The sequence below is a fragment of the Nycticebus coucang genome, chromosome 10, assembly GCF_027406575.1.
Source record: "Nycticebus coucang isolate mNycCou1 chromosome 10, mNycCou1.pri, whole genome shotgun sequence".
Taxonomy (NCBI): domain Eukaryota; kingdom Metazoa; phylum Chordata; class Mammalia; order Primates; family Lorisidae; genus Nycticebus; species Nycticebus coucang.
Window position 1 is genome coordinate 123,046,859 of NC_069789.1, and position 25,162 is coordinate 123,072,020.

The window sequence follows — 25,162 nt, forward strand, 5'->3', positions numbered from 1 at the left end:
ACTATTTTTTTTTAGAGACAGAGTCTCACTTTGTTGCCCTCAGTAGAGTGCCGTGGCGTCACAGCTCACAATAACCTCAAACTCTTAGGCTCAAGTGGTCCTGTTGCCTCGGCCTCCCAAGTAGCTGGGACTACAGGCTCCCACCACAACACTGGCTATTTTTAGAGACAGAGTCTTGCTCTTGTTCATGATGGTCTCAAACTTGTGAATTCAGGCAATCCACCTACCTCAGCTTCCCTGTAATCCTCTTGAGTGCTAGAATGCTAGGATTATAGGTGTGAGCCACCTGGCTCAGCCTCTCTTCTCAGCTTTTCTTTTCTTTTTTTTTTTTTTGGTTGGAGCTGGGTTTGAACCCTCTTCTCAGCTTTTAATTTTTTTTTTTTTTTTTTTTGTAGAGACAGAGTCTCACTTTATGGCCCTCGGTAGAGTGCCGTGGCATCACACAGCTCACAGCAACTTCCAACTCCTGGGCTTAAGCGATTCTCTTGCCTCAGCCTCCCAAGTAGCTGGGACTACAGGCGCCTGCCACAACGCCCGGCTAAGCTTTTAATTTTTTTAAATTTTTATTAATTATTTTTTTGAGACAGAGCCTCAAGCTGTCACTCTAGATAGAGTGCTGTGGCATCATAGCTCACAGCAACCTCCAGCTCCTGGGCTCAAGTGAGTCTCCGCCTCCCAAGTAGCTGGGACTACAGGTACCCACCACGATGCCCAGCTATTTTTTGGTTGCAGCCATCGTTTGAAGAGCCCAGGCTGGATTCGAACCCACCAGCTCAGGTGTATGTGTCTGGCGCCTTAGCTGCTTGAGCCACAGGCACTGAGCTGTCTCCTCAGCTTTTTAAAAGCCCATCTGAGGGCTGAGCGTGGTGGCTAATGCCTGTAATCCCAGCACTTGGGAGGCCGAGGAGAGTGGATTGCCTGAGTTCACAGGTTCAAGACCAGCCTGAGCAAGAGCAACATCCCCATCTCTAAAAATAGCGGGGCGTTGTGGCAGACGCCTGTAGTCCCAGGTTATCTGGGAGGCTGAGACGAGAATCGCTTGAGCCCAGGAGTGTGAGGTTGCTGTGAGTGGTGATGCCACAGCACTCTACTAAGGGTGACAAATGAGGCTGTCTCCAAACAAAAAAAAAAACCCATCTGAGAACAGTTGTATATGCTACTACTTCTACCTATGTTAACTCACCAAACCTCCAACCCTGTAAGGGAGATACTAGATTCCCCACTTTTAACAGATGGCAAGACTGAGGCCTGGAGAGGTGGGATTACTGGCCTGAGGTCATGTAGCTGGCAAGTGGCAGAGTCAGGATTTATTTTTTATTTTCTTTAGAGACAGTCTTACTTTGTCGCCCTAGGTAGAGTGCTGTGGCATCACAGCTCACAGCAACCTCCAGTTCCTGGGCTTAGGCAATTCTCTTGCCTCAGCCTCCCAAGTAGCTGGGACTACGGGCGCCTGCCACAACACCTGGCTATTTTTTGTTGCAGTTTGGCCAAGGCCGGGTTCAAACTTGCCATCCTCGGTATATGGGGCCGGCGCCCTACTCAGTGAGCCACAGGAGCCACCCCAGAGTCAGGATTTAAACTAGAGAGTTAGTGTCTGCCATCACTCAGCCAGTCTCCTGGCCCCCTGAAGTTCCTTATGGTGCTCGTGTGTGTGATTATTAGTTTAATGAATACCTGTCAGCTGCACTCAGAGGTGGAAGAACAGGTATATCTTGATCACTCATTTAGGGAAATTGTATTGATTATGTAGTGTTCCGAACCAATGAAGGAGGTAGGGAAGAGGCATGTCCCCCCATCCCAACCCTGGTACTTTGGTGGCACTGTTTATCTGATGAATTGTCCCAGGAGCCCCTGAAGGTGGGGCCTAGAGCCATCACTTGTCTGACACAGAGCCAGTCGCTAAGTGCTGAATGAATGAACCAGCCACCTCTGAGCCTACTACTCTTTGCCAAACTAATCGATTTATCCCATTACCCAACCCAGCACTGGTTCAAGAACTACAGATTAGAGCTTGTATGCTCCAGATGTGAAGGAGAAAGACTCAACAACACTGACTTTGAGTGTCTTGTTTATTGGGGCAATGTCATGGGCAAGAGGCACAGAAACACTGTGTGCCACCTGCTTCCCCAACACTCCCCCCCATCAACTACCTCGCATATAAATAAGTATAAAGATGGTTAGTAGAAAAGGAGTATGTCTCCTCAGCCCTGGAAGACGATGTGGGAGCTTCAGCTTGGGGACGAGGTAGGTGCCTATTTTCCCCTATTTGGCCAGGAAGCCAAATCTGAGTGCTGGAGGAGTGGTACAAGATGGACTGTTGACCACACCTCAGAGTTCTGGAGTCTTTGGCTTGGACCAGGCTGTAAGCCTGGGTCACAGCCAGCAGCCCACCCAGCCACCCTGGTCCTCAGGCTCATGCCTGGCACGTTCGCTGCAGGGGTGCCCCTGAGTGCAAGGCTGCCCTGAGGCACAGGACACCTGCTCTCCTGCTTCTGAACCTCCTTTTTGCCATGGCAATTTGCTAAGAGGAAGGAGACAGGCCAAGGGTGGGGGCAGAAGGAGGAAGTCCTCAGGCAAGATCTGCTGTAGAAAGGATTGAGGTTGTCCTTGTCACAGTGCTGGTACAGGTGGTGTGGGTCTGCAGGAGTCAGCAGAACTCTGAGGAGCTGGATCATGGGCATGGTAGAGCAAAACAGCAGTGCACTGTGCCCCACCCAGCACCAGCAGTCCCTGGGCATCGCCAGTCCCATGGTGTCAGAGCCTCCACTACTTCGGCCTTGAATGGCTCCCAAGATGAAGAGTTGGGCTGTTGCTCTCCCTGGGCAGACAGGTAGCTCCTGCATGTGTTCACAAATGATGCCTGATCCTTCTGGGGCACCAAAGATGAACATGACCCACTCCCTGGCCTATGAGAGCCAGCTTGCCGCCAGTGGGTAGCTGACAAGGAGGCAGGTCACAAGTTATACAGTCATAGGCACTGTGTCACACCATGTCCTGTGAATTTAACTATCTTCTCAGGACAGTGTGATTTAGCTGTGGCCTCCAGGAGCCCTTCAGAAACCTTCCTAGCTGATCAAGGGACCCATTCTGCTAACTCACTGTATAAGCTTCATCATGCCCTCTCCAGGGTCTTTCCAGCCCCTATATCAGGAAGGGACCAGATGCTACTTGCTCTCCCAAGGACTTTCCACGTTGGTCTTGCGTGGTGTATGACATGACCTTTTCCATCCTTGGAGATCAGTTCCCTAGTTGTGAACCTCAAGCCCCCATGGCATTCCAGGGCTGTTCCTGCCAGACTGGTACCATCTAATTAATAATCCTGAAGATGGCTAAGTGGATCAACTCTGGGTCAGACCCTGAAGGAGGCAGATCATGTTGTCCAAGCCCCAAAGATAGCCATCCTCACGGTTGCCCTCAGCCCACGGCAGCCTGTGGCTGAGCGTCTGGTGGTCAGGCAGGGCCACTGTCTTGCCAAAGTCGATCATCCAGACCTTAGTCAGGCCAGTGTGGTCATGTACAAAAAGGAGAGAGCTGCCCACCACCTGCAGGGGAAGAGACTGGAGGTTAGGGGAAGGAACAGTATGAAGCACAGCCAGGCATCCTGAGTTCAAATTCTGGTTGTCCACTTTCTGGCTGTGCAGCCTGAGCAGATGTCTTAACCTCTCTGTGGCTCTGCTTCCTCATATACAAAGTGAGACTAATACGGTAATTCCCCCCAATCTGTGGGTTTACTTTTCCACAGCTTCAACTGCCCTTGATCAACTACAGTCTAAAAAGTGTGAAATGGGAAATTTGAGAAATAATTCATAAGTTTTAAGTTGTATGCTATTCTAACTAGTGTGATGAAATCTTGCAACATCCTGCTTTGTCCCACCTGGGATATGAATCATCCCTTCGTCCAGCATATCCACAGACCACCTAGTCATTTAGTGGCCATCTCGGTTATCAGATCAAGAGAACACAGTGCCTGTGGCTCAGTGGGTCGGGCGCCGGCCCCATATACTGAGGGTGGCAGGTTGGAGCCCGGCCCCGGCCAAACTGCAACAAACGAATAGCCGAGCATTGTGGCTGGTGCCTGTAGTCCCAGCTACTCGGGAGGCTGAGGCAAGAGAATCGCCTAAGCCCAGGAGTTGGAGGTTGCTGTGAGCTGTGTGAGGCCACGGCACTCTACCAAGGATGACAAAGTGACACTCTGTCTCAAAAAAAAAGAAAACAGCGACAGTAACAGCTATCACATACCCATGCTTTGCTATAGGCCAGGCTTTAACTATTTTGACACATTTAACCTTCACAGCACCCCAAAGCAGATGCTGTGTCACTCCATTGTAGGAGACCGAGGCTGCCTAGAATGGCTGCCCAGGGGCAGGTGGCTAGGGCATGACAGAGCTAGGCGGAATTTGAACTCGGGTCAACCTGACTCCCCAATCTTTGCCTTTTCAGAAAAGTCAGCAATCTCAGTAAGGAGTGAGAGGAGCTGGAGGGGGAGACAGAGAGCCTGGAGAGAGGGGAGAACTCCACCACTTCAGACTCTCCCACACAGCTTCGGAGAGATGAATATTCCCTATGAGAGCCAGGCTGGGAGGTCAGGGGAAAGGGAGGGGCAAGAGCCAGTAAACAAGGAGGCAAGTAACAAAATTACAAATAATTATACAATATCGTTAAGAGGCAGGAGTATGTTTTTTGGTTGGTTGGTTGTTTTGAGACAGTCTCACTATGTTCCCCTGGATAGAGTGCTGTGGCATCTTAGCTCACAGCAACCTCAAATTCTTGGGCTCAAGTTATCCTCTTGCCTCAGCCTTCCAAGTAGGTGGGACCAGGCACCCACCACAACGCCTGGCTATTTTTAGAGACAAGGTCTCACTCTGGCTCAGGCTGGTCTCGAACCTGTGAGCTCAGGCAATCCACCCGCCTTGGCCTCCCAAGTGCTGGGATTACAGGCGTGAGCCACTGCTCCCGGCTGAGGTAGAAGTTAAATACACTGTTGAGATCCAACATCACTATATGGTTTTGCACTTCAACAGCCTATGAAAAAGGTACTAATGTTCTTCCCCATAACTGAGAGGAGGAAAGCGAGGCCCCAAAAGATACATCTTGTGTCCAAGGTCACACAGCAAGGTAACCCTTCATTCCCCGGGCCACCTGAGTTTGAATCCACGCTCCCAACTGTCACAGCTCCCTGAAATTCCCTTTGCTGGGACTCCAAATGTAGGGCCTCCTTTTTATAGCTTTGGCCCATAAATCTTGTCAATGGTCTTCCTTCCATGCTATGTAGACCCTGAAGCCCCCCACAAATACCCTTGGTGGCTGGGGCTCGCACCTCGTGAGTCTTGAAGAAAGGGGAGTTCTCCAGAGCTTCACGAAGGTCTTCCAGGCGTGCCACGTACTTTCTCTGTGTGTGAGAGGGAGTGTTCCTTGGTTAGCATGGACATTGTATGGCTGTCACCCTTGAGCTCTGGCCTCAACCCAAGGGAGCAGGCAGACTCAAGCCAGGATAGGATGAGGGGAGCCTTCCTGGGGAAAATGGGGAACGAGGGGAGTGAGGAGTGGATTCATCCAGGAGGCACAGATGGTGGATTATATGAATACCAAAAGCCATGGAGAGGTAGAGTCTATCTCCTTTGCCCTTTAATCCACTTGGTCACATGACCGGCTCTGGCCAATAGATATGGGAGAAATGACAGTGGCTAGTCTCACTTTGTCACCCTCGGTAGAGTGCCATGGCATCACAGCTCACAGCAACCTCCCACCTCTTGGGCTTAGGTGATTCTCTTTCCTCAGCCTTCTGAGTAGCTGGGACTACAGGCACCTGCCAGAATCCCTGGCTATTTTTTTGTTGCAGTTTGGCTGGGGCCAGGTTCGAACCCACCATCCTCAGTATATGGGGCCAGCGCCCTACTCACTGAGCCACGGGCACCGCCTGCAACAGTGGCTATTCTGAGCCCAGCCATCAAGGTGCCTTATATTTTCACTTGTTCTCTTGGCCCCCTGCTTCCATGTGAGAGTGAGCCCAGGCCAAGATGCTAGATCATGAGAGATGTGTGGCCAAGTCATGAGCCAACATCACAAGCCAACCACACGTGAGCCTGAGCCAAGCCACCAGGTGACCCCAGATTGTGTGAGTAAAGCCAGCTGCTCTCAGACAAGCCCCACCTAAAGCAAAAGACCATTGGCTAGGGAGGAACAATAAATGGAAGCTGTCTTAAGTTGCTACATGTTAGGACAGGGGCTATCTCACTTACCAGGATTTCATGATCCCCATCCACAAAGTCCTCCAACACCTTTTTCACCTGGTCCAGCGCCTGGGTCTTCTTAAAGTTGGTGTTGCAGGTCCCATCAGCTTTCTGCATAGCAAGGGGTAAAGGGGCAGTGTGATCCCTTTTCCTTCCTACCCCTAATATGCAGTAACTTCAGGTACCTTCTGGGGCCACTTGCCTGCCGCGGAGTTTGCTTACATCCAGCCCACCTGCCCAATCCAGCTCAACCCAGCCCAAGTCACACTCCTGAGCAATCAGTCTTCCAACTTCTTCCAACCTTAAATATTCAGGTTGAGGCCAGCAAAGTGGGCTTAGATCTGGCTTTGAATAGTGACTTAGCTACCTTCTAGCTAGATAGTCTAGTTTTAAGCAAGTCACTTTATCTTCCTCACCCTCAGTTTACTCATCTAGAAAAAGGGGATTGTATTGGTATCTATTTCCTAAGGCTGATAAAAGGATCAGAAGAGACTGGGGGTGCAGGATGCAGAACACAGCTTCTGGCACGCTGTCAGTAAGCACTCAAGAAATAAGACTAATGTGTCTGGGCGAGGTGGCTCACGCCTATAATCCCAGCACTCTGGGAGGCCAAGGCATGTGGACTGCTTGAGCTCCTGAGTTCAAGACCAGCCCAAGCAAAAGTGAGACCCCATCTCTAAAACTAGCCGGGCATTGATAGGTGCCTGTAGTCCCAGTTACTTGGGAGGATGAGGCAAGAGGATCACTTAAGCCCAAGAGTTTGAAGTTACTGTGAGCTACAATGCCCTGGCACTTTACCAAGGGCAACAAAGTAAGACTCTGCCTCAAAAAAAAAAGAAGGGCGGTGCCTGTGGCTCAGTGGGTAGGGTGCCAGCCCCATATACCAAGGGTGGTGGGTTCGAACCCAACCCCGGCCAAACTGCAACAAAAAATAGCCAGGTGTTCTGGCAGGTGCCTGTAGTCCCAGCTACTCCGGAGGCTAAGACAAGTGAATCACCTAAGCCCAGGAGTTGGAGGTTGCTGTGAGCTGTGATGCCACAGCACTCTACCGAGGGCAATAAAGTAAGACTCTGTCAAGAAAGAGAGAGAGAGAGGGAGAAAGAAAGAAGACTAATGTTATTTTTCATGTTTCTGAAAGGCTGCCTAAGTCATTGGCTACACTGTGCCAGGTGGTACATGGGCATTGGGAATATGGAGGTCTGAGGGAGACACACATGGAATAAGATCATTGCAAAGGAAGATATGAATAGTGAAGGAGTACAGGGGACTATGAGGAGGCAGAGAGGAAGCCTTGATATAGTAGGGTGGAAATCAGGGAGGGCTTCCCTGAGGAAGCAAAATTTGAAAGGAGAAAGGAAAATGGCCAGGCATGGTGGCTCATGCCTATAATCCCATATTCTGGGAGGCTGAGGCAGGTGGATTGCCTGAGCTCAGGAGTTTGAGACCAGCATGAGCAAGACTGAAACCTCCTCTCCAAAAATAATTGCCAGCCATTGTTAGTGGCTATTTTACTACTTGGGAGGCTGAGGCAAGAAAATTAGTTTGAGGTTGCTGTGAGTTATGATGCCACAGCCCTCCATCAAGGGCAACAAAGTGAGACTCTACCTCAAAATGAGGAAAGGAGGCTCGGCGCCTGTGGCTCAAGCAGCTAAGGCACCAGCCATATACACCTGAGCTGGTGGGTTCAAATCCAGTCCGGGCCCGCTAAACAACAATGACAGCTACAACCAAAAAATAGCCAGGCGTTCTGGCAGGCGCCTATAGTCCCAGCTACTTGGGAGGCGGAGGCAGGAGAGCCCAGGAGTTGGAGGTTGCTGTGAGCTGTGATGCCACGGCACTCTACCCAGAGTGACAGCTTGAGGCTCTGTCTCAAAAAAAAAAAGGAATAGGAAAACAAACCGATAAAGTATTGGCTATAAGCAGGCAGAGGGTGGAGAGATAGAATGGGAAAGATAGCAAAGAGTTGGGCGGCGCCTGTGGCTCAGCGAGTAGGGCGCCGGCCCCATATGCTGAGGGTGGCGGGTTCGAACCCAGCCCCAGTCAAACTGCAACAACAAAAAAAAAAAATAGCCAGGCGTTGTGGCGGGCGCCTGTAGTCCCAGCTACTCGGGAGGCTGAGGCAAGAGAATCGCGGAAGCCCAGGAGTTAGAGGTTGCTGTGAGCCGTGTGACGCCACGGCACTCTACCCGAGGGCGGTACAGTGAGACTCTGTCTCTACAAAAAAAAAAAAAAAAAAAAAGATAGCAAAGAGTTGGGAGAGAAAATTTCTCCTTGTATGCCTTTTTACACTATTATGACTAGTTAGGCAAACAATCACATTTAACTTATAACAACAAAAACAATAGAGAATGCAAGAAAGAAGAGAAGCCTTCTCCACTGCTGGGGGAAAAGGATCCCTGCAGCTCTTACCTGGGGTGAGACCAGGGCCCAGGAGCCCAGAGAGGTTAGGCAGGGGAAGATAGGGCTGGACTAGGACATGGCCACAGGAGAGAGAGAAAATGGAATCAGGAGATGCTTAGGCAAATGGAAAAACAAAACTTGGGCTCTGATGCATGTGGGGTTGAGAGAGAGAAGTGGAACCTCTCCAGCCCTGGCCTTTTGGTCCTCTGCAGCCTCTCATGTTCTCTCCAGATCTAGCTTCTTTCCAGCTTTCCCTGATACCCACGTTCCCCAAGAAGCCCTGCCTCAGATCCAGTTCCAGGCCCTCTTGTCACAGGCCAGCCAGCTCTGGGCTCTCACCTTGATGCCCTCAATCCGGAAGCCTAGGGTGGAGGTTGAGCTCATGGTCTCCCTCCACTGCATGTAGCGGGGCTTGGTGACTGCGCCCTGGGCATGCTCCTCAGGCGTGGGGGCCCCAGGGTCCACAGCCACCATCTTCTCATACATGTCTTTCCGGGGCCGGGGTCGTTCTCGAGCCTTCACCAGCTCCTCCTCCAAGTAGGTCCTGAGCACATGGAGAACATGATGAAGGATACTGTGAAGCCCACAGCTGGAGGGCTTGTACTTCCCAATATCAAGACATACCATTAAGCTACCCCACAGCACAAGAATGGATAAATACTGGCTTAGCGCCCATAATTCAGTGATTAGGGCACCAGCCACATACACTAGGGCTGGCAGGTTTGAACCCAGCCCGGCCTGCTAAACAACAATGACAACTACAACAAAAAAACAGCTGGATGTTGTGGTGGGTGCCTGTAGTCCCAGCTACTTAGGAGGCTGAGGCAAGAGAATTGCTTAAGTCCAAGAGTTTGAGGTTGCTGTAAGCTGTGACTCTACAGCACTCTACCAAGGGCAACATAGTGAGACTCTGTCTAAAAAAAAAAAAAAAAAATGAATGGACAAACATAACCAATGGATGTAATAAAACAGAGTCCATAGACACATATGGACATGTGCTCAGCTTATGGTGACAAAGGCACTGCACTTTAGTGGGGAGTCTCTTTTTTCTTTTTCTTTTATTTGAGATAGAGTCTCTCCTTGCTGCCTTCCGTAGAATGCCATGGCGTCATAGTTCACAGCAACCTCAAACTCTTGGGGTCAAGCAATCCTCTTGCCTCAGACTCCCAAGTAGCTAGGGCTACAGGCAACCGCCACAATACTTGGCTATTTTTAGAGACGGGGGTCTTACTCTTACTCAGGCTGGTCTCGAACTCCTGAGCTCAAGCAATCCTCCTGCCTCAGCTTCCTAGAGTGCTAGGATTACAGGCATGTGTCACCAGGCCTGGCAGTTTCTTTTCAAAAAAGGATCCTGGGAGGTGAGGGCAGTGGCTCCCACCTATAGTCACAGCATTCTAGGGAGGCGCAGGTGGGTGGATTGTTCCAGCTCAGGAGTTCAAGACTAGACCGAGTAAGAGCAAAACAGGGTAATAGAAAATAGAAGATAGAAAAAAATAGCAGGTGCCTATAGTCCCAACTACTCGGAAGACTGAGGCCAGAGGACACTTGTGCTCAAGAGTTTGAGGTTGGTGCCCGTAGCACAGTGGTTACAGTGCCGGCCACATGCACCAAGGCTGGCGGGTTCGAACCCAGCCCGGGGTCAGCTAAACAACAATCACAACTGCAACAAAAAAATAGCCAGGCATTGTGATGAGCGCCTGTAGTCCCAGCTACTTGGGAGGCTGAGGCAAAGGAATCTCTTTTTTTTTTTTTGGCCGGGGCTGGGTTTGAACCCGCCACCTCCGGCATATGGGACCGGTGCCCTACTCCTTGAGCCACAGGTGCTGCCTGCAAAGGAATCTCTTAAGCCCAAGAGTTTGAGGTTGCTGTGAACTGTGATGCCATAGCACTCTACCAAGGGTGATATAGTGAAACTCTATCTCAAAAAAACAAACAAACAAAGTTTGAGGTTGCTATGAGCTACAATGATGCCACGGCACTCTACCCAAGGCGACAGAGTGAGACTGTCTCAAAAATAAATAAATAGTACTCAGTCGAGAGGACATCCATATAGAAAAAATTGAACCCCTATGCCTACCTCGTATCACACACGAAAGTTAACTCTAAATGGACTGCAGATCTAAATGTGAAAGATATAACAATAAAGCTTGTAGAAGGAAACACAGGAATATAGTTTCCTGATCTTGGAGCAGGCAAAAATTTCTTAAACATAAACCATAATAAAACATTGAGAAACTGGACTAAATTAGAAGTACTTCTATTTATCAAAAGAAACTATTAAGGGCAGTGCCTGTGGCTCAGTGGGTAGGGCGCCAACCCCATATACCAAAGGTGATGGGTTCAAACCCAGCCCAGCCAAACTGCAACAAAAAAATAGCCGGGCATTGTGGCAGGCGCCTGTAGTCCCAGTTACTCAGGAGGCTGAGACAAGAGAATCGCCTAAGCCCAGGAGTTGGAGGTTGCTGTGAGCTGTGATGCCACAGTACCCTACCAAGGGTGATAAAGTGAGACTCTGTCTCTACAAAAAAAAAAAAAAAATAGGAAATAAAGAAAAGAAAAGAAACTATTAAAAGAGTTGAATGTGGGCGCAGTGGCTCATGCCTATAATCCTAGCACTGTGGGAGGCCAAGGTGGGTGGATTGCTTGAGCTCAAGAGTTCGAGACCAGCCTGAGCAAAAAGCAAGACCCTGTCTCTACTAAAAATAGAAAAAGTGAGGCAAAAGGCTATCTTGAGCCCAAGACTTAGAGGTTGCTGTGAGCTATGACGCCATAGCACTCCACTCAGGGCAATAGCTTGAGACTCTGTCTCAAAAACAAAAAGGGCAGCACCTGTGGCTCAGTGGGTAGGGCGCTAGTCCCATATACCGAGGGGGACAGGTTCAAACCCGGCCCTGGCTGAAATGCAACCAAAAAAAAAAAAAAAAAATAGCCAGGCATTGTAGTGGGCGCCTGTAGTCCCAGCTACTTGGGAGGCTGAGGCAAGAGAATCGCCTAAGCCCAGGAGTTGGGAGGTTGCTGTGAGCTGTCACACCACAGCACTCTACTGAGGGCAACAAAGTGAGACTCTCTCAATTGGGCCAGGCTCATGCCTGTAATGCTAGCACTCTGGGAGGCGGAAGTGGGAGGATTGCTTGAGCTCAGAAGTTCCAGAACAGCCTGAGCAAAGTGAGACCCATCTCTACTAATAATAGAAAAATTAGGCAGGTGTTACAGGAGATGCTCCCAGTTACTCAGGAGACTGAGGCAGGAGGATTGCTTGAGCCTAGGAGTTGGAGGTTGCTGTGAGCTATGGTGCCATTGCACTCTAGCATGTGGCAACAGAGTGAGATTCTGTTAAGAAAGAAAGAGAGAAAGAGAGAGGGAGAGAGAGGAAGGAAGGAAGGAAGGTTGGTTGACTTTTGATTATATTAAAAACACCCACCCCCTACCCTCCACCCCTGCCCCATGGCTGCCCCCAGCCCCACCTGCTGCCCATTTTGCAGTCCATAATGGAGGGCCCCTCAAAGTCTGCCAGGAGATCTTCCATCTGGTTGAAGGTCTGGCCATCCCGGTGCACCACGCCATAGTAGGCTGGCACAAAAGGCTGCAAGGGGTCTTTCATCAGCTGTTCCAGGCTATGTTGCTCACACTGACAGAAACGTTTCAGAATCCGACCATCCTCTCCTGCCTGGAAGTTCCCTATGGGCAGCAGGATCAACAAGACAGTCGCACACTGGATCAGAGAGTGAATCCTCCCTTCTAATCTCCCTGTATGCATCAAATCCTGGCCATCTTGCCTGACCCTCCGGCAGTGCCTCCCTGCAACTCTCAAAATTGTGGCCAGAGGTGGTGAGGCCACAATTTTTGTGCTCTGCTTCTTAAACTAAGTCCTGTTCATAGCACAGGGCTTTATAATTTTAGATTGTGAGCTCATGATCTAAAGAAAGAGAGAAAGAGAGAGGGACAGAGAATTCTGTGAGATCTGAATAGAAAGCATGACTTTCCAGAGAGGATCTGTATTTGCTTCTGCCTAAAGTCCCCAGGTGCTAACAACCTATTTATATAATTTATAAATCTCAAACTTTCTGGACCATGCAGGTATTTAGTGTAGATTAGAATTCCAATTTCTTATCTTCTCAGAGCACATTCTCCAAAGTTGCCTACAACTTTATCTCCTATCCCAACATGCTCTTTTAGAATTTTCTCATCAAGAAGTGGAGTCTAGGCTCAGCGCCTGTGGCTCAAGTGGCTAAGGTGCCAGCCACATACACCTGAGTTGGCCAGTTCGAATCCAGCCCAGCCTGCTAAACAATGATGGCTGCAACCAAAAAATAGCCGGGTGTTGTGGTGGGCGCCTGTAGTCCCAGCTACTTGGGAGACAGAGGCAGGAGTATCGCTTAAGCCCAGGAGTTGGAGGTTGCTGTGAGCTGTGACACCTTGAGGCTCTGTCTCAAAAAAAAAAAAAGGAAGTGGAGTTTAGGGGTGGCGCCTGTGGCTCAAAGGAGTAGAGCGCCGGCCCCATATGCTGGAGGTGGCGGGTTCAAACTCAGCCCCAGCCAAAAACTGCAAAAAAAAGAAGTGGAGTCTAGGCTCAGAGCCTATAGCTCAGCAGCTAGGGCGCCAGCCACATACACTGGAACTGGTGGGTTCGAATCCAGCTCAGGCCTGCCAAACAACAATGACAACTACAAAAAAAAAAAAAGTAGCCAGGTGTTGTGGCAGGTGCCTGTAGTCCCAGCTACTTGGGAGGCTGAGGCAAGAGAATTGCTTAAGCCCAAGAGTTTGAGGTTGCTGTGAGCTGTGACACCACAGCACTCTACCAAGGGCAACAGCTTGAGAAAAAAGAAGTGGAGTCTAATTTTTTCCCCCTTAAATCTGGGAGAACTTATGGCAGAAGTGACACTGTATGCTTCAAAATCTAGGTCATTAAAGGCAATGCAGCTTCTGCTTTGTTGGCAGAAGACACTTTGCCTTTGCAGTGCTGTACTGCCATGTAAGAAATCTGATTACTCTAAGGCCACCATACTGCAAGGAAGCTCAAGCAACCACACGGAGAAGCTATGTATAGGCTTTCCAGCCAGCAGCCCCAGTGGAGACCTTGGCCAACAGCTAACATCAATCACCAGGCATATGAGTGAATGAACCTCCAGAAGTTTATAACTTGCAGCCTTCAAATTGTTCTGAGTTCCTTGAGATTATGGAGCAGTGACCAGCCATCCCTACTATAACCCTATCTGAACTCCTGGCCTAAAACTTATGAATGTAAGAAAATGTTTCTTTTATTCTACTAAGGTTTTTTTTTGTTTGTTTTTTTTTTGAGACAGAGTCTTATTTGTCACCCTCAGTAGAGTACCATGGCGTCACAGCTCACAGCAACCTCAAACTCTTGGGCTTAAGCAATTCTCTTGGGTGGCGCCTGTTGCTCAGTGAGTAGAGCGCCGGTCCCATATGCCAAGGGTGATGGGTTCAAACCCGGCCTCCGCCGAACTGCAACCAAAAAATAGCCAGGTGTTGTGGTGGGCGCCTGTAGTCCCAGGTGCTCCGGAGGCTGAGGCAAGAGAATCGCGAAAGCCCAAAAGCTGGAGGTTGCTGTGAGCCGTGTGACGTCATGGCACTCTACGGGTGGCAAAGTGAGACTCTGTCTCTACAAAAAAAAAAAAAAAAAAGCAATTCTCTTGCATCAGCCTCCCAGTAGCTGGGACTACAGGCGCCCGCCACAATGCCCATTTATTTTTAGAGACAGGGTCTCGCTCTGGCTCAGTTTGGTCTCAAACTTGTGAGATCAGGCAATCCACCACCTCAAGCCTCCCAGAGTGCTAGGATTTATAGGAGTGAGCCACCGCACCCGGCCAACTAAGTTTTCTTTTTAATTGCCACTAAGTTTTGAGGTTTTTGTTTTTATTTTTTTAATAAAAATTTTTTATTTTTGTTTTGTTTTTATTTTTTTAAACTCAGCAATAGTTAACTAGAACACACACAGATGGCAGGCTTGTGTTCACACAATCTTAGGGGGCCCTGCCTTTTCACCAACTTAGATCTAAGGACAAACAAAGCAGACAAATTCCTTTATTGTCTCCCTTTGCTGGTGGGCAGTTTTCTAGTCCAGTCCAGTGCCTGATTTTATAAATAAAGTTTTATTGGAACACAGACATACATATTCTCTATGTCTGCTTTTATGCTTCACCAGCAGAGTTGAATAGTTGCAGCAGAGACCATATGAACAACAAAACCTAAGATATTACCTAGCCCTTCACAAAATGAGCTATGTGCTAGGCGTTGTGCTACTATGTGTTAGAGACATTTGCGAGCTCCCGGAGAAAAACCATTATAGCTGCTATATTGAGGGCCTACTATGCTCTGGACACAGGGAGAAGGTAGGGAATGATAATTTCCATTTATAATGGGCCAGTGTCTCAGTTTCAATATACATTTTGATTTTAACTCTTTAGTTAACCCTACAAGGTAAGCAAGATTATCTCCACATTAACAGATGGTACAACTGAGTCCTAGAAAGGGCAAGTGACTTGTCCACGGTCACCCAGAAATAAAGATCAGAATTAGGATGTAAGCCCAGAACCATTTGTCCCCAGAGTTGAGTCTCCCCCCTCCACCAGAATAACAGGGAAGCACCCTCCACCCTGGTATATGAGTGGCCAGGCCTAGCCACTGCCCATAACAGCCCTTGGAGGTGGGACTGTCACCAAGCAATTATGTGCACAAACTAAATAACAGATAGAGCAGCCCTTTTCCTAGCCCAGATTTCTCTGCCCAGCCCTGTCCACCATAAGCCCCACTCTCACCAGCATGTCCAGACAGCTGGACCCAAGGGTAGTGTTTTCGGAAAGAGACCACGAAGGGCGAATACTTCAGAACGGTCTTCAGCTTCTTCCATGGTTTGCTCTGTGTGGGGCAGAGCAGGGTGGGGTCAGGGACAAGGCCAGGTTAGGAAGGGGCCAGGGAGTGCTGTGATGAGAGGGAATGAAAGTGGAACTGGGATTTTCCCAGGGTCAGGGGTCTTCTTGGGATCACTGTTCCCAAGCTTGTTGGAATGCGTGAGGCCCTAAAGGCCTTGGCAAAGGTGGGGGAAGGTCTCTGTCCATATTCTCTCTCTCTCTCTCTCTCTCTCCCTCTCTCTCTCTGTCATTGCTTCTGTGGTATCTGTGTCTCTCTGGCCTTCTCTTAGGAATAGGGATAGGCTAGGTTTTGTTATAGTAACTACCACAAATCTTCCCCATTCCCCGCATATATAATCCCAAAACTTGGGAGCTCATCTCTGCCACCAAACCGGGTTAGGGCTTCTGGGAAAAATAATGGATGGAGGCTGACCACAGAATGAGAGAGATGCAAACAGGGAGACAGATGATAAAGTGACAACAAAGTCAGGGACAACACAGACAGAGACTAGGGTGGTGAAGAGGGCTGTTCACCACATGGCTTTAGCTCTTCCACCTTCCAGAAACATCGCTGCCCTCTTGAACTGAGGTTATTGACTTGTTCTGGACACCAAACTGTGAGTAGAAGTGTCACTTTGGGGTTGACACCTTGAGCCAGTTTGTGACTCATGTGTTCATTCCCTGTTGGGGGGTAGGGAGGTAGGGAGTGTGAAGGAAAATGGGCGCTCCCCCAGCCTGGGCCCCTGTGTGAAGACAGCCTGGAGCACAGCCCCTCACTCACCACTGACCCAGTGCCAAGGTGTAGGAACCAAAGTGATCCTTTTTGTTCTAAGTCACTAAGATTTATTATTTTTTTTTTTTTTAGAGAAAAGTCTCACTTTGTTGCCCTCGGTAGGGTGCTGTGGCGTCACAGCTCACAGCAATCTCCAGCTCTTGGGCTCAGGTGATTCTCTCGTCTCAGCCTCCCAAGTAGCTGGGACTATAGGCACCCACCACAACACCCGGCTATTTTTTGTTGCAGTTTGGCTGGGGCTGAGTTTGAACCCGCCACCCTCAGTATATGGGGCTGGTGCCCTCTACTCACTGAGCCACAGGTGCCCCCCAAAGTCACTAAGATTTAGAGGCTGCTTGTTACTACAGCAAATCCTGGTTCACCCTGACTAATACAGAGGCCAGTGCAGAGTTGCTAAAAAAGAAAGAAAGTCAAAGGAGGGACACAGATAAAAGATAATGACAAAACAAAAAAATGAATAGAAGCAGATAGAGAGAAAGAGACGCCTGACTGGGCATTGGTGGTGCATGCCTGAAATCCTAGCACCCGGCTCGGCGCCTGTGGCTTAAGCGGCCGAGGCACCAGCCACATACACCTGAGCTGGCGGGTTCGAATCCAGCCGGGGCCCACCAAACAACAATGACGGCTGCAACCAAAAAAATAGCTGGGCGTTGTGGCGGACGCCTGTAGTCCCAGCTACTTGGGAGGTGGAGGCAGAAGAATCGCTTGAGCCCAGGAGTTGGAGGTTGCTATAAGCTGTGATGCCACCGTACCCTACCCATGGCGACAGCTTGAGGCTCTGTCTCAAAAAAAAAAAAAAAGAAAGAAATCCTAGCACTCTGGGAGGCTGAGGTGGGAGGACAGCTTGAGGTCAGAAGTTGGAGACCAGTTAAGGAAGACTGAGATCCCATCTCTACAAAAAATAGAAAAAATTAGCCAGGTAGGGTGATAGTCCCAGCTACTTTGGAGGCTGAGGCAGGAGAACTGCTTGAGCTCAGAAGTTTGAGGTCACTGTGAGCTATGATGACACCACTGCACTCTAGTTGGGGTAACAGACTGAGACTTTGCATTAAAAAAAATGGCCAGGCACAGTGGCTCACACCAGTAATCTGGGAGGCCGATGTGGGTGGATTGCTTGAGCTCAGGAGTTCAAGACCAGCCTGAGCAAGAGCAAGAACCTGTCTCTATTAAAAACACAAAAAACTAGCCTGGCATTGTGGTGGGCACCTATAGTCCCAGCTACTTGGGAGGCTGAGGCAAAAAGGTTCCTCGAGCCCAAGAGTTTGAGGTTGCTGTGAACTGTGATGCCACGGAACTCTGCCGTGGGCAACAAGTGAGACTCTGTCTCAAAAATTAAATAAATAAAATATAATTATAAAAAAGAAAGAAAAGAAAACCAGAGAACCAAGCAGAAAACAGACATTTAGATGCCTCATGCTGACTTGATCAAAAGCTTCTTGAGGCGGCGGCGCCTGTGGCTCAGTCGGTAAGGCGCCGGCCCCATATACCGTGGGTGGCGGGTTCAAACCCGGCCCTGGCTGAACTGCAACCAAAAGCTTCTTGAGGCTTGGTGCCTGTAGCTCAATGGTTAGGACGCTGGCCACATACACCAGGGCTGGCAAGTTGGAACCTAGCCCGGGCCTGCCAAACAACAGTGACAACTATAACAAAAAAATAACTGGGCATTGTGATGGGCACCTGTAGTCCTTGCTACTTGGGAGGCTGAGGCAAGAGAATCGCTTATGCCCAAGAGTTTGAGGTTGCTGTGAGCTGTGACACCAAGGCACTCTACTGAGGGCGACATAGTGAGACTCTGTCTCAAAAAAAATAAATAAATAAAGCTTCTTGGGACATGGTTAGCATCTGGATTGACAAACACACACACAAATACATTGTGTGACTGAGTTTCCCAAGCAGATAGAAGCCCTTAGCAAGCACTGGGAGAGTGGGTCACCTCTAGAGAAGGAAGCCATGTGGCTCATCCCCTTTGTACCTCAGAGTCAAGGCCATGTCCTTCTTACCCCCTCAAAGCACAGCTGCCTGGCAGACACTAACTGCCACTGAGACAGGTAATAGGGAGTCAGGGTATGAGACTTCAGGATTCAGGAAGGGCTAGTCGCTCCCTGCTCCGGATGCCAGATATAGAGAAGAGGTGATTAATAAAAGTTCCTGTTTACTAAGCACCTGGAACATTCCAGGCACAATGACAAAGACTCTGTGTCATAACCTACTTAACTCTGAAAACACAACCCCAGGAAGATGGTTGTCTCTGTGTTACAGAGGAGGAAATGGGCTCAGAGAGGCGAAACTACTTGCTTAACATCACACAGCACAGAGCTGGGGTTTGCATTCTGGTCTGATCCCACTGTCTCAGGTTTACCTGTTGTACCCCAACTGGACAACAAGCTCACAAGGGCAGGGAGTGGGCCGTTATGGTCACGACTATGTCCCCAGAACATGGCCTGGGGAGTAAGTAACACACAGTAAGTGCTCCAAAAACGTTTATTAGTTAAGACTGGTTTTTTTTTTTTTGGAGACAGTCCTATTCTGTCACTCTGGGTAGAGTACCATGGCATCATTATAGCTCCCAGCAACCTCAAACTCTTGGGCTTAAGCAATCCTCTTGCCTCGCCTCCCAAGGAGCTGAAACTACAGGTGCCCACCATGATGCCCACTAGTTTTTCTAATTTTATTTATTTTTAAATATTTTTTTTTTTCGAGACAGAGTCTCACTATGTTGCCCCTGGTAGAATGCCGTGGCGTCATAGCTCTCAGCATCCTCAGACTCTTGGACTCAAGCAATTCTCTTACTTCAGCCTCCTGAGTAGCTGGGACTACAGGTACCTACCACAATGCCAGGCTATATTTAGAGATAGGGTCTCGCTCTAGCTCAGGCTGGTCTAGTTGGCTTCCCAGAGTGCTGGGATTATAGGCATGAGCACCCATGCCTGACTCTAGTTTTTCTAATTTTAATAGAGTAGGAGTTTCACTCTTGTTCAGGCTGGTCTCGAACTCCTGAGCTCAAGCAATCCATCTGCCTCAGCTTCCCAGAATGCTAGCATTACAGGCGTAAGCCACTGCACCCAGCCTGTTTTTTATTTTATCATCAATAGTTCTATTATCTTCTCACTCTCTCCCCTTATACTAGATCCAGTGGTTAATCTGGGCTTTCTCAGATGGTTTCATGATGGTCTCAACTCACACGCCCCCTCCCCTAAGAAGCCCCCTGTGATACCCCAAGTGTGGCCAGTCACCTCTGGGTTCCCCAAGCTTTGGGGTTCCCTATCCCAGCCCTGACCACTCTGAGCTGTCACTGGTCTAGCTCTGACTCCTCTGAGATCCCCCATGACGTAGAAGCCCCATTAGTGTCTTCATCACTGCTGTTCCCCCAGCAAAGCCAACAAAGGGCCACACACATAGGAGGGGCTCAGGGACTGACTGTTGTCTGATTAGAACATCATGGTGAGGCGGCGCCCATAGCTCAGTGAGGGAGCCGGCCACATAAACCCAGGCTGGTGGGTTCAAACCCAACCCAGGCCAGCTAAACAACAATGACAGCTACAACAACAACAACAACAAAAATAGTTGGCATTGTGGCAGGCGCCTGTACTCCCAGCTGCTTGGGAGGCTGAGGCAAGAGTATTGCTTAAGCCCAGGAGTTTGAGGTTGCTGTGAGCTGTGACACCCCAGCACTCTACTGAGGGTGACATAGTGAGACTCTGTCTCAAAAAAAAAAAAGAACACGATGGTGAGAAGGAAGAAGGAAAGGAAGAAAGGAAGCTGAGCCTTAAGGTCAAATGGGATTTCAGAATGAAGAGAGGAGGAAGCAAGCATGTTTTGGCCAGTGGGGACAGCTTGAGCAATGTGTGGAGGCAGGACAGCAGAGGGGTACACAGGAACAGCATGTACTTAGGCTTGGTTACAGCAGAAGGGTCACAAAGAGAGAAGGAAGCTGAACCCGGGAAGGGGGCTGAAGACGAGAGGCCCTGAAAACAGCACTGAGCTCTTGATTTGCTATCAGGAAGGTGCTGGGGAGCCATGGAAGCCCTGTTCACCTGAGCAGGGAACATGTCTAATCAGAGCTAGACCACTGAAGAAAAACTGGAGATGAGGAGGCTGGAGAGGAAGGCAAGTTAGGGATGGAACCATGGGCCACTGGGGTTAAGAGGATGGGTATGAAACTCAGCTAGGACAGAGTCAGGATCCTTGCTCTGACTTGGCCAACCCTGAGCAAGTGACCTGACCTCTCCATGCCTCAGTTTCCTCATCTGTAAAATGGAGAGAGCAATAATAATCTCAATCTCACAATGCTGTTGTAAGGATTCAAAGAGTTAACACCTTTAAAGCACTTAGAATAGGGCGGCGCCTGTGGCTCAGTCGGTAGGGCGCCGGCCCCATATACCCAGGGTGGCGGGCCCCGGCCAAACTGCAACCAAAAAATAGCCGGGCGCTGTGGCGGGCGCCTGTAGTCCCAGCTACTCGGGAGGCTGAGGCAAGAGAATCGCTTAAGCCCAGGAGTTGGAGGTTGCTATGAGCTGTGTGAGGCCACGGCACTCTACCGAGGGCCATAAAGTGAGACTCTGTCTCTACAAAAAAAAAAAAAAAAACCACTTAGAATAGTGCCTAGTGTATAGTAAGGGTTTGAATCTCTGCTCTGTGTCTTCCATGGTGTGTGACCTTGGATACATGACTTGACCTCTCTGTGCCTCAGTCTTCTTATCTGTAAAAGAGGATAATAATAATAATATCTACCTTAGTGGGCACAGTGGCTCATACCTGAATCTCAGAGCTTTGGAAAGCTGAGGCAGGAGGATCACTTGAGGGCAGGATCCTGGGCAACACAACGAGAGCCCATCTCTACCAAAAATAAATAAATAAAATATATATAGCAGGGTGTGGTGGTGTCTTAGCTATTTGGGAGGCTGAGGTAGGAGGATCCCTTGAGCCCTGGCTGCAGTGAGCTATGACTGCAGCATTGGACTCCAGCCTGGTAATAGAGAGAAAGACCCTATCTCTTAAAGAAATAAAAATAAATTAAAAAAAAACAGTACCTACCTCACAGGGCTGCTGTGAGGAGTAAATGAGTTAATAAGAGCAAAGAGCTTAACATAGGGCTAGACATGAGCATGTCATAGTTGTTGTTGTTGTTATTATTATTTTCACTCACTTCCAGCTCAGCCATTCTGAGATGCCCAGGGAGTGAGAGAGCGGGCAGAGAGAGAAGCAGTGGCAGAAGGCCCTGGAGGGTCAGCTCCTCTACATGGCCAAAGACATGTCCAGGCAGGTCTGTCTCTCACAGCTGCAGCCATATGTGCGAACATGTCCCTAAAGAAGGCATGTGGGGCGAGATGGGTTTGGAGAAGACTCCAGCCTGGGGCTCTGCTACAACAGAAGGACCTGCAGGCAAACCAGCACAGCAAATTGATGGACTCTGCTCCCAGGCTCGTGTGAGGCACTCTGGTTTCACACCTGCCTCTGCTCTGACCCTCCCTGAACCTGCCCTGCCAGCTCTCCTGATTCACCAGGAGAGAACCGCACCCAAGCTAAGGCTGAGGGTGAATGATGTAAACAAGAATCTGCAGAAGGCCACTTGGGGACCTGGATGGGGGGCAGAGGGGAGACCAGGGTAGGCTGAGAATCTTTTAGTGTTTTGGGTTCACACAGCCCTTTGAGAATCTAATGAAAGCTGGGAACTCACCACTCTCTAAAAATATGTACAAATGGGCTAAAAAGTGGTGATGGTTCATGACCCCTTAGGGTAGCCACAGACCCCAGACTAAGATATTTGAGGTAGCAAATTAGATGGTGCACCTTTCCTGTGTTCTTATCCCAGTGTTCTTCAGATTCTGGGGTCATAGATTCTCCAGGGGATTCAAAAGAAGCTATAGACCCTTGCTACAAAAATATGTGGGTACACACACACAGACTAACTCAGTTGTACAACTTCAGAGGTTCCTGGGCAGTGGTCCTACATTGTAGACCCTAGGACTAGAGGCAGCTGGGAAAGGAGCAAATTAGTAGGGTGTGCCTGGAGTGGGTTAGCAACCTGGCTGATCAGAGGGAGGAGGTCAGTGGATGGAAGAGGTGGCTGGAGAAGAAATTGCTGGTGGGTAACTCAGAGTACCCTGGGAAAGAACTTCTTGAGCAGAGGACTAAAGGGTTTAGAGGTTATGGTTGAAGGGCAGGATGGGCCCCACTCACCCCAGACCTGTCCTCAGGATCGCTGGCACCTCCACCCCCGGTCACCACATCATCCTCAGACTCGTCGAAAGAGGAGGCAGAGGAGAAGCCACCACTGCCTCCCTCCACCCTGGAGGGAAGTCCCACTGGCTGAGCCTCAGGCTCAGGAGTCTCAGGGGTGATGATGAGGCGGGGCACAGGGCACAGGGGGCTACACTTCAGGTGAGAGGATAGGTGAGCCACCAACTCCTCAGGTTCTGGTTCCTCTAATTGGCCATCATCAGGCTCCCCCCAAAGACAGTCTGTCCCAGGTGTTGTCTGGGGACCATCAGTGCCAGACTGTGTCCAGGACCCATCAGTGTCTTGTTGTATTGGGAAACTATTCCTGCCAGGTTGTTTTCTGGCTGTTTCAGTATCCCGTTGTGTCTTGGAGCCATTAGTGTGTGACTCCGTCCAGGGACCTTCAGTATCCTGTTGTGTCCTAGAGCCATCAGTGTACAATCCTTTCCAGGAGCCGTCAGCACTTGGCTCTGTTGAGGGAAAGGCTCCCTCTGGGTGAGTCCGGAGGTTGGATCTGCCCTGGTGGGTCCAGAGGTTATCAACCCAAGGCTTGACCCTTTCTGGCTCAGTTTGTGACCCATGTGTTTCTAGTTCTGGCCAGGGCCTATCAACTCCTAGCTGTGTCCAAAGGCTGGCCCTCTCTGGCTGAGACTGGCGGTCCGAGCTGTACGGACCAGTCCAAAAGCCATCAGTCCCAGTCTCTGTTCCAATCTCCGTCCAGCGACTGGTTGTCTCCAATTCTGACCAGCGCCTTTCTGGATGTAACTGGAGGGTGGACCTGTCTGGCTCCGTCTTTTGACTGGGCCTCTCCGTCTCAGGTCCGAGACCAGCTGCTTCAGGCTCAGTTTGCTCGCCTATCCAGAATTCTGTCTGTAGACCATCTGTTCCCGGCTCAGGCCCGAGGCCGGCCTTCTCGGCCTCGGTGTGGAAGCTGGACCTCTCGGTGCGGGCCCAGGGCCCGCCCCCCTCCGGCCGTCTCGCTGGGTCCCCTGCACAGGGCCCAAGTCGCTGCTGTCCCGGCTGCCGTCGCCGCCCTCCTCTCGGCGCCTCCAACCCCATGCGGGCCGCCGCAGGCAGCGCCCCGGCCTCCGCCTCACTCAGGCTCCCCCGGCACGGGCAGCGCCTCATGCCCGCTCCTTCGGTTCAGGCTTCGGCAGACTGGGTCCCTCCTACCCCTTTAAATCCTGCGAGGGGTGTGGCTGGCGAGCCCCGGAATCTCGGGTTCCGGGCCACGGAGCTCCAGCCCACCCCGCCACGCAAGGGTTAACCGATACTACCCCGCCCCACGGATAGCCACGAAGTCCTGCCCCCACAGGACGTGACATAATGGGGCGGAGCCAGACAGGTGCCTGTCTGACTCCGCCCATCGCCGTCGTAGTGGGTGGCTTCTGAGAACTCAGAGCCCCAGCAGGTTGGGTATGGGGCGCTGGGGTATTGGTGGCTCGCCAGTGGGGCCCCTCCCGACACCCTCTGTGACCAATCCAACTTCTTTCGCCCTCAAGTGGCCAGTTCAGCCTCTCTAAAACTCCCGGTGACGCGTTCAGCCCGTCCTCATTGTTCACCCAGGGGAGGCACAGACGTTCGAAGACTTGGAGATCCCACAGGTGTGGTTTCAAGACCTGCGTCTGCCACATCCCAGCTAAGTTACCTTGAGCGAGTGACTTAAGCTCCATTGAATTTTCCATAAGAAATCTCTCGCACAGGCGCCGTGGCTCGTGCCTGCAATCCTAGCATTCTGGAGGCCAAGGCCGGTGGATTGCTTGAGTTCAGGAATTCCAGACAAGCCTGAGCAAGAAAGAGACCCATCTCTACTAAAAATAGGAAAACTGGCCGGGCGTTGTGGCAGGCGTCTGTCTGTAGTGCCAGCTACTCAGGTGGCTGAGTCAGGGGTATCACCTGAGCCCAAGAGTTTGAGGTTGCTGTAAGCCATGACGCTACCGCACTCTACCAAGAGCAACAAAGTGAAACTGTCTCAAAAGAAAGAAAGAAAAAGAAAATAAAGAAATCTCTCTCATGTATAGAGCACTTGTTCTTGAGAGGTTTAGGGATAAAGTCCACAAGAGAGGAGGCCAGTCCAGGGATTAAGGATAGGCTTTATTTTATTTTATTTTATTTATTTTTTGAGACAGAGCCTCAAGCTGTTGCCCTGGGTAGAGTACTATGGCATCACAGCTCACAGCAACCTCCAACCCCAGGGCTCAAGTGATTTTCCTGTCTCCACCTCCCAAGTAGCTGGGAGTACAGGTGCCCGCCACAACACCCGGTTATTTTTTGGTTGCAGCCGTAGTTGTTGTTTGGCGGGCCTGGAGTGGATTCGAACCTGCCAGCTCAGGTGTATGTGGCTGGCGCCTTAGCCACTTGAGCCACAGGCACAGAGCCAGGATAGGCTTTATTTTTAAAGAAGCAGAATGGAGTCTGACCGGAAGTCAGCTCCCTTCGCACAGTTCCAAGGGACTTTTATTAGTTAGTTGGAATGTGGGAGGTGTCATGAGAGGTGAGGGAAGTCATCTTTCCTGCAGAGTGAATGATGCTGTGTCCAAGACTGATTTTAGAATTACTACCTTTCATAAAAGGTGTCAATCTTGCACAAAGGTCTTATCTCTAGTGCCTGCCAGGACCAGGGTAGGAGATTCTGATGCTTCCCAGGA

At 50.1% G+C, this 25,162-nt stretch overlaps 1 protein-coding gene across 2 annotated transcripts; it reads right to left on the bottom strand.

The window, feature by feature from the left end:
* Positions 1 to 384: 384 nt before the first annotated feature.
* ITPKC (inositol-trisphosphate 3-kinase C) lies at positions 385 to 23,805 on the bottom strand. 2 transcript variants are annotated; one of them, XM_053605752.1, is made up of 8 exons: positions 22,476 to 23,805; positions 15,410 to 15,509; positions 12,095 to 12,308; positions 8,970 to 9,174; positions 8,640 to 8,699; positions 6,240 to 6,341; positions 5,318 to 5,389; positions 385 to 3,542 (listed from the first exon to the last, which is right to left on the bottom strand). In XM_053605752.1, the coding sequence occupies exons 1-8, from the start codon at positions 23,640 to 23,642 to the stop codon at positions 3,339 to 3,341; spliced, it is 2,124 nt and encodes a 707-aa protein (XP_053461727.1). In that variant the 5' UTR covers positions 23,643 to 23,805; the 3' UTR covers positions 385 to 3,338. The 2 variants fall into 2 exon arrangements, with proteins under 2 accessions (XP_053461727.1, XP_053461728.1); XM_053605753.1 differs by lacking the exon at positions 8,640 to 8,699.
* Positions 23,806 to 25,162: the final 1,357 nt, after the last annotated feature.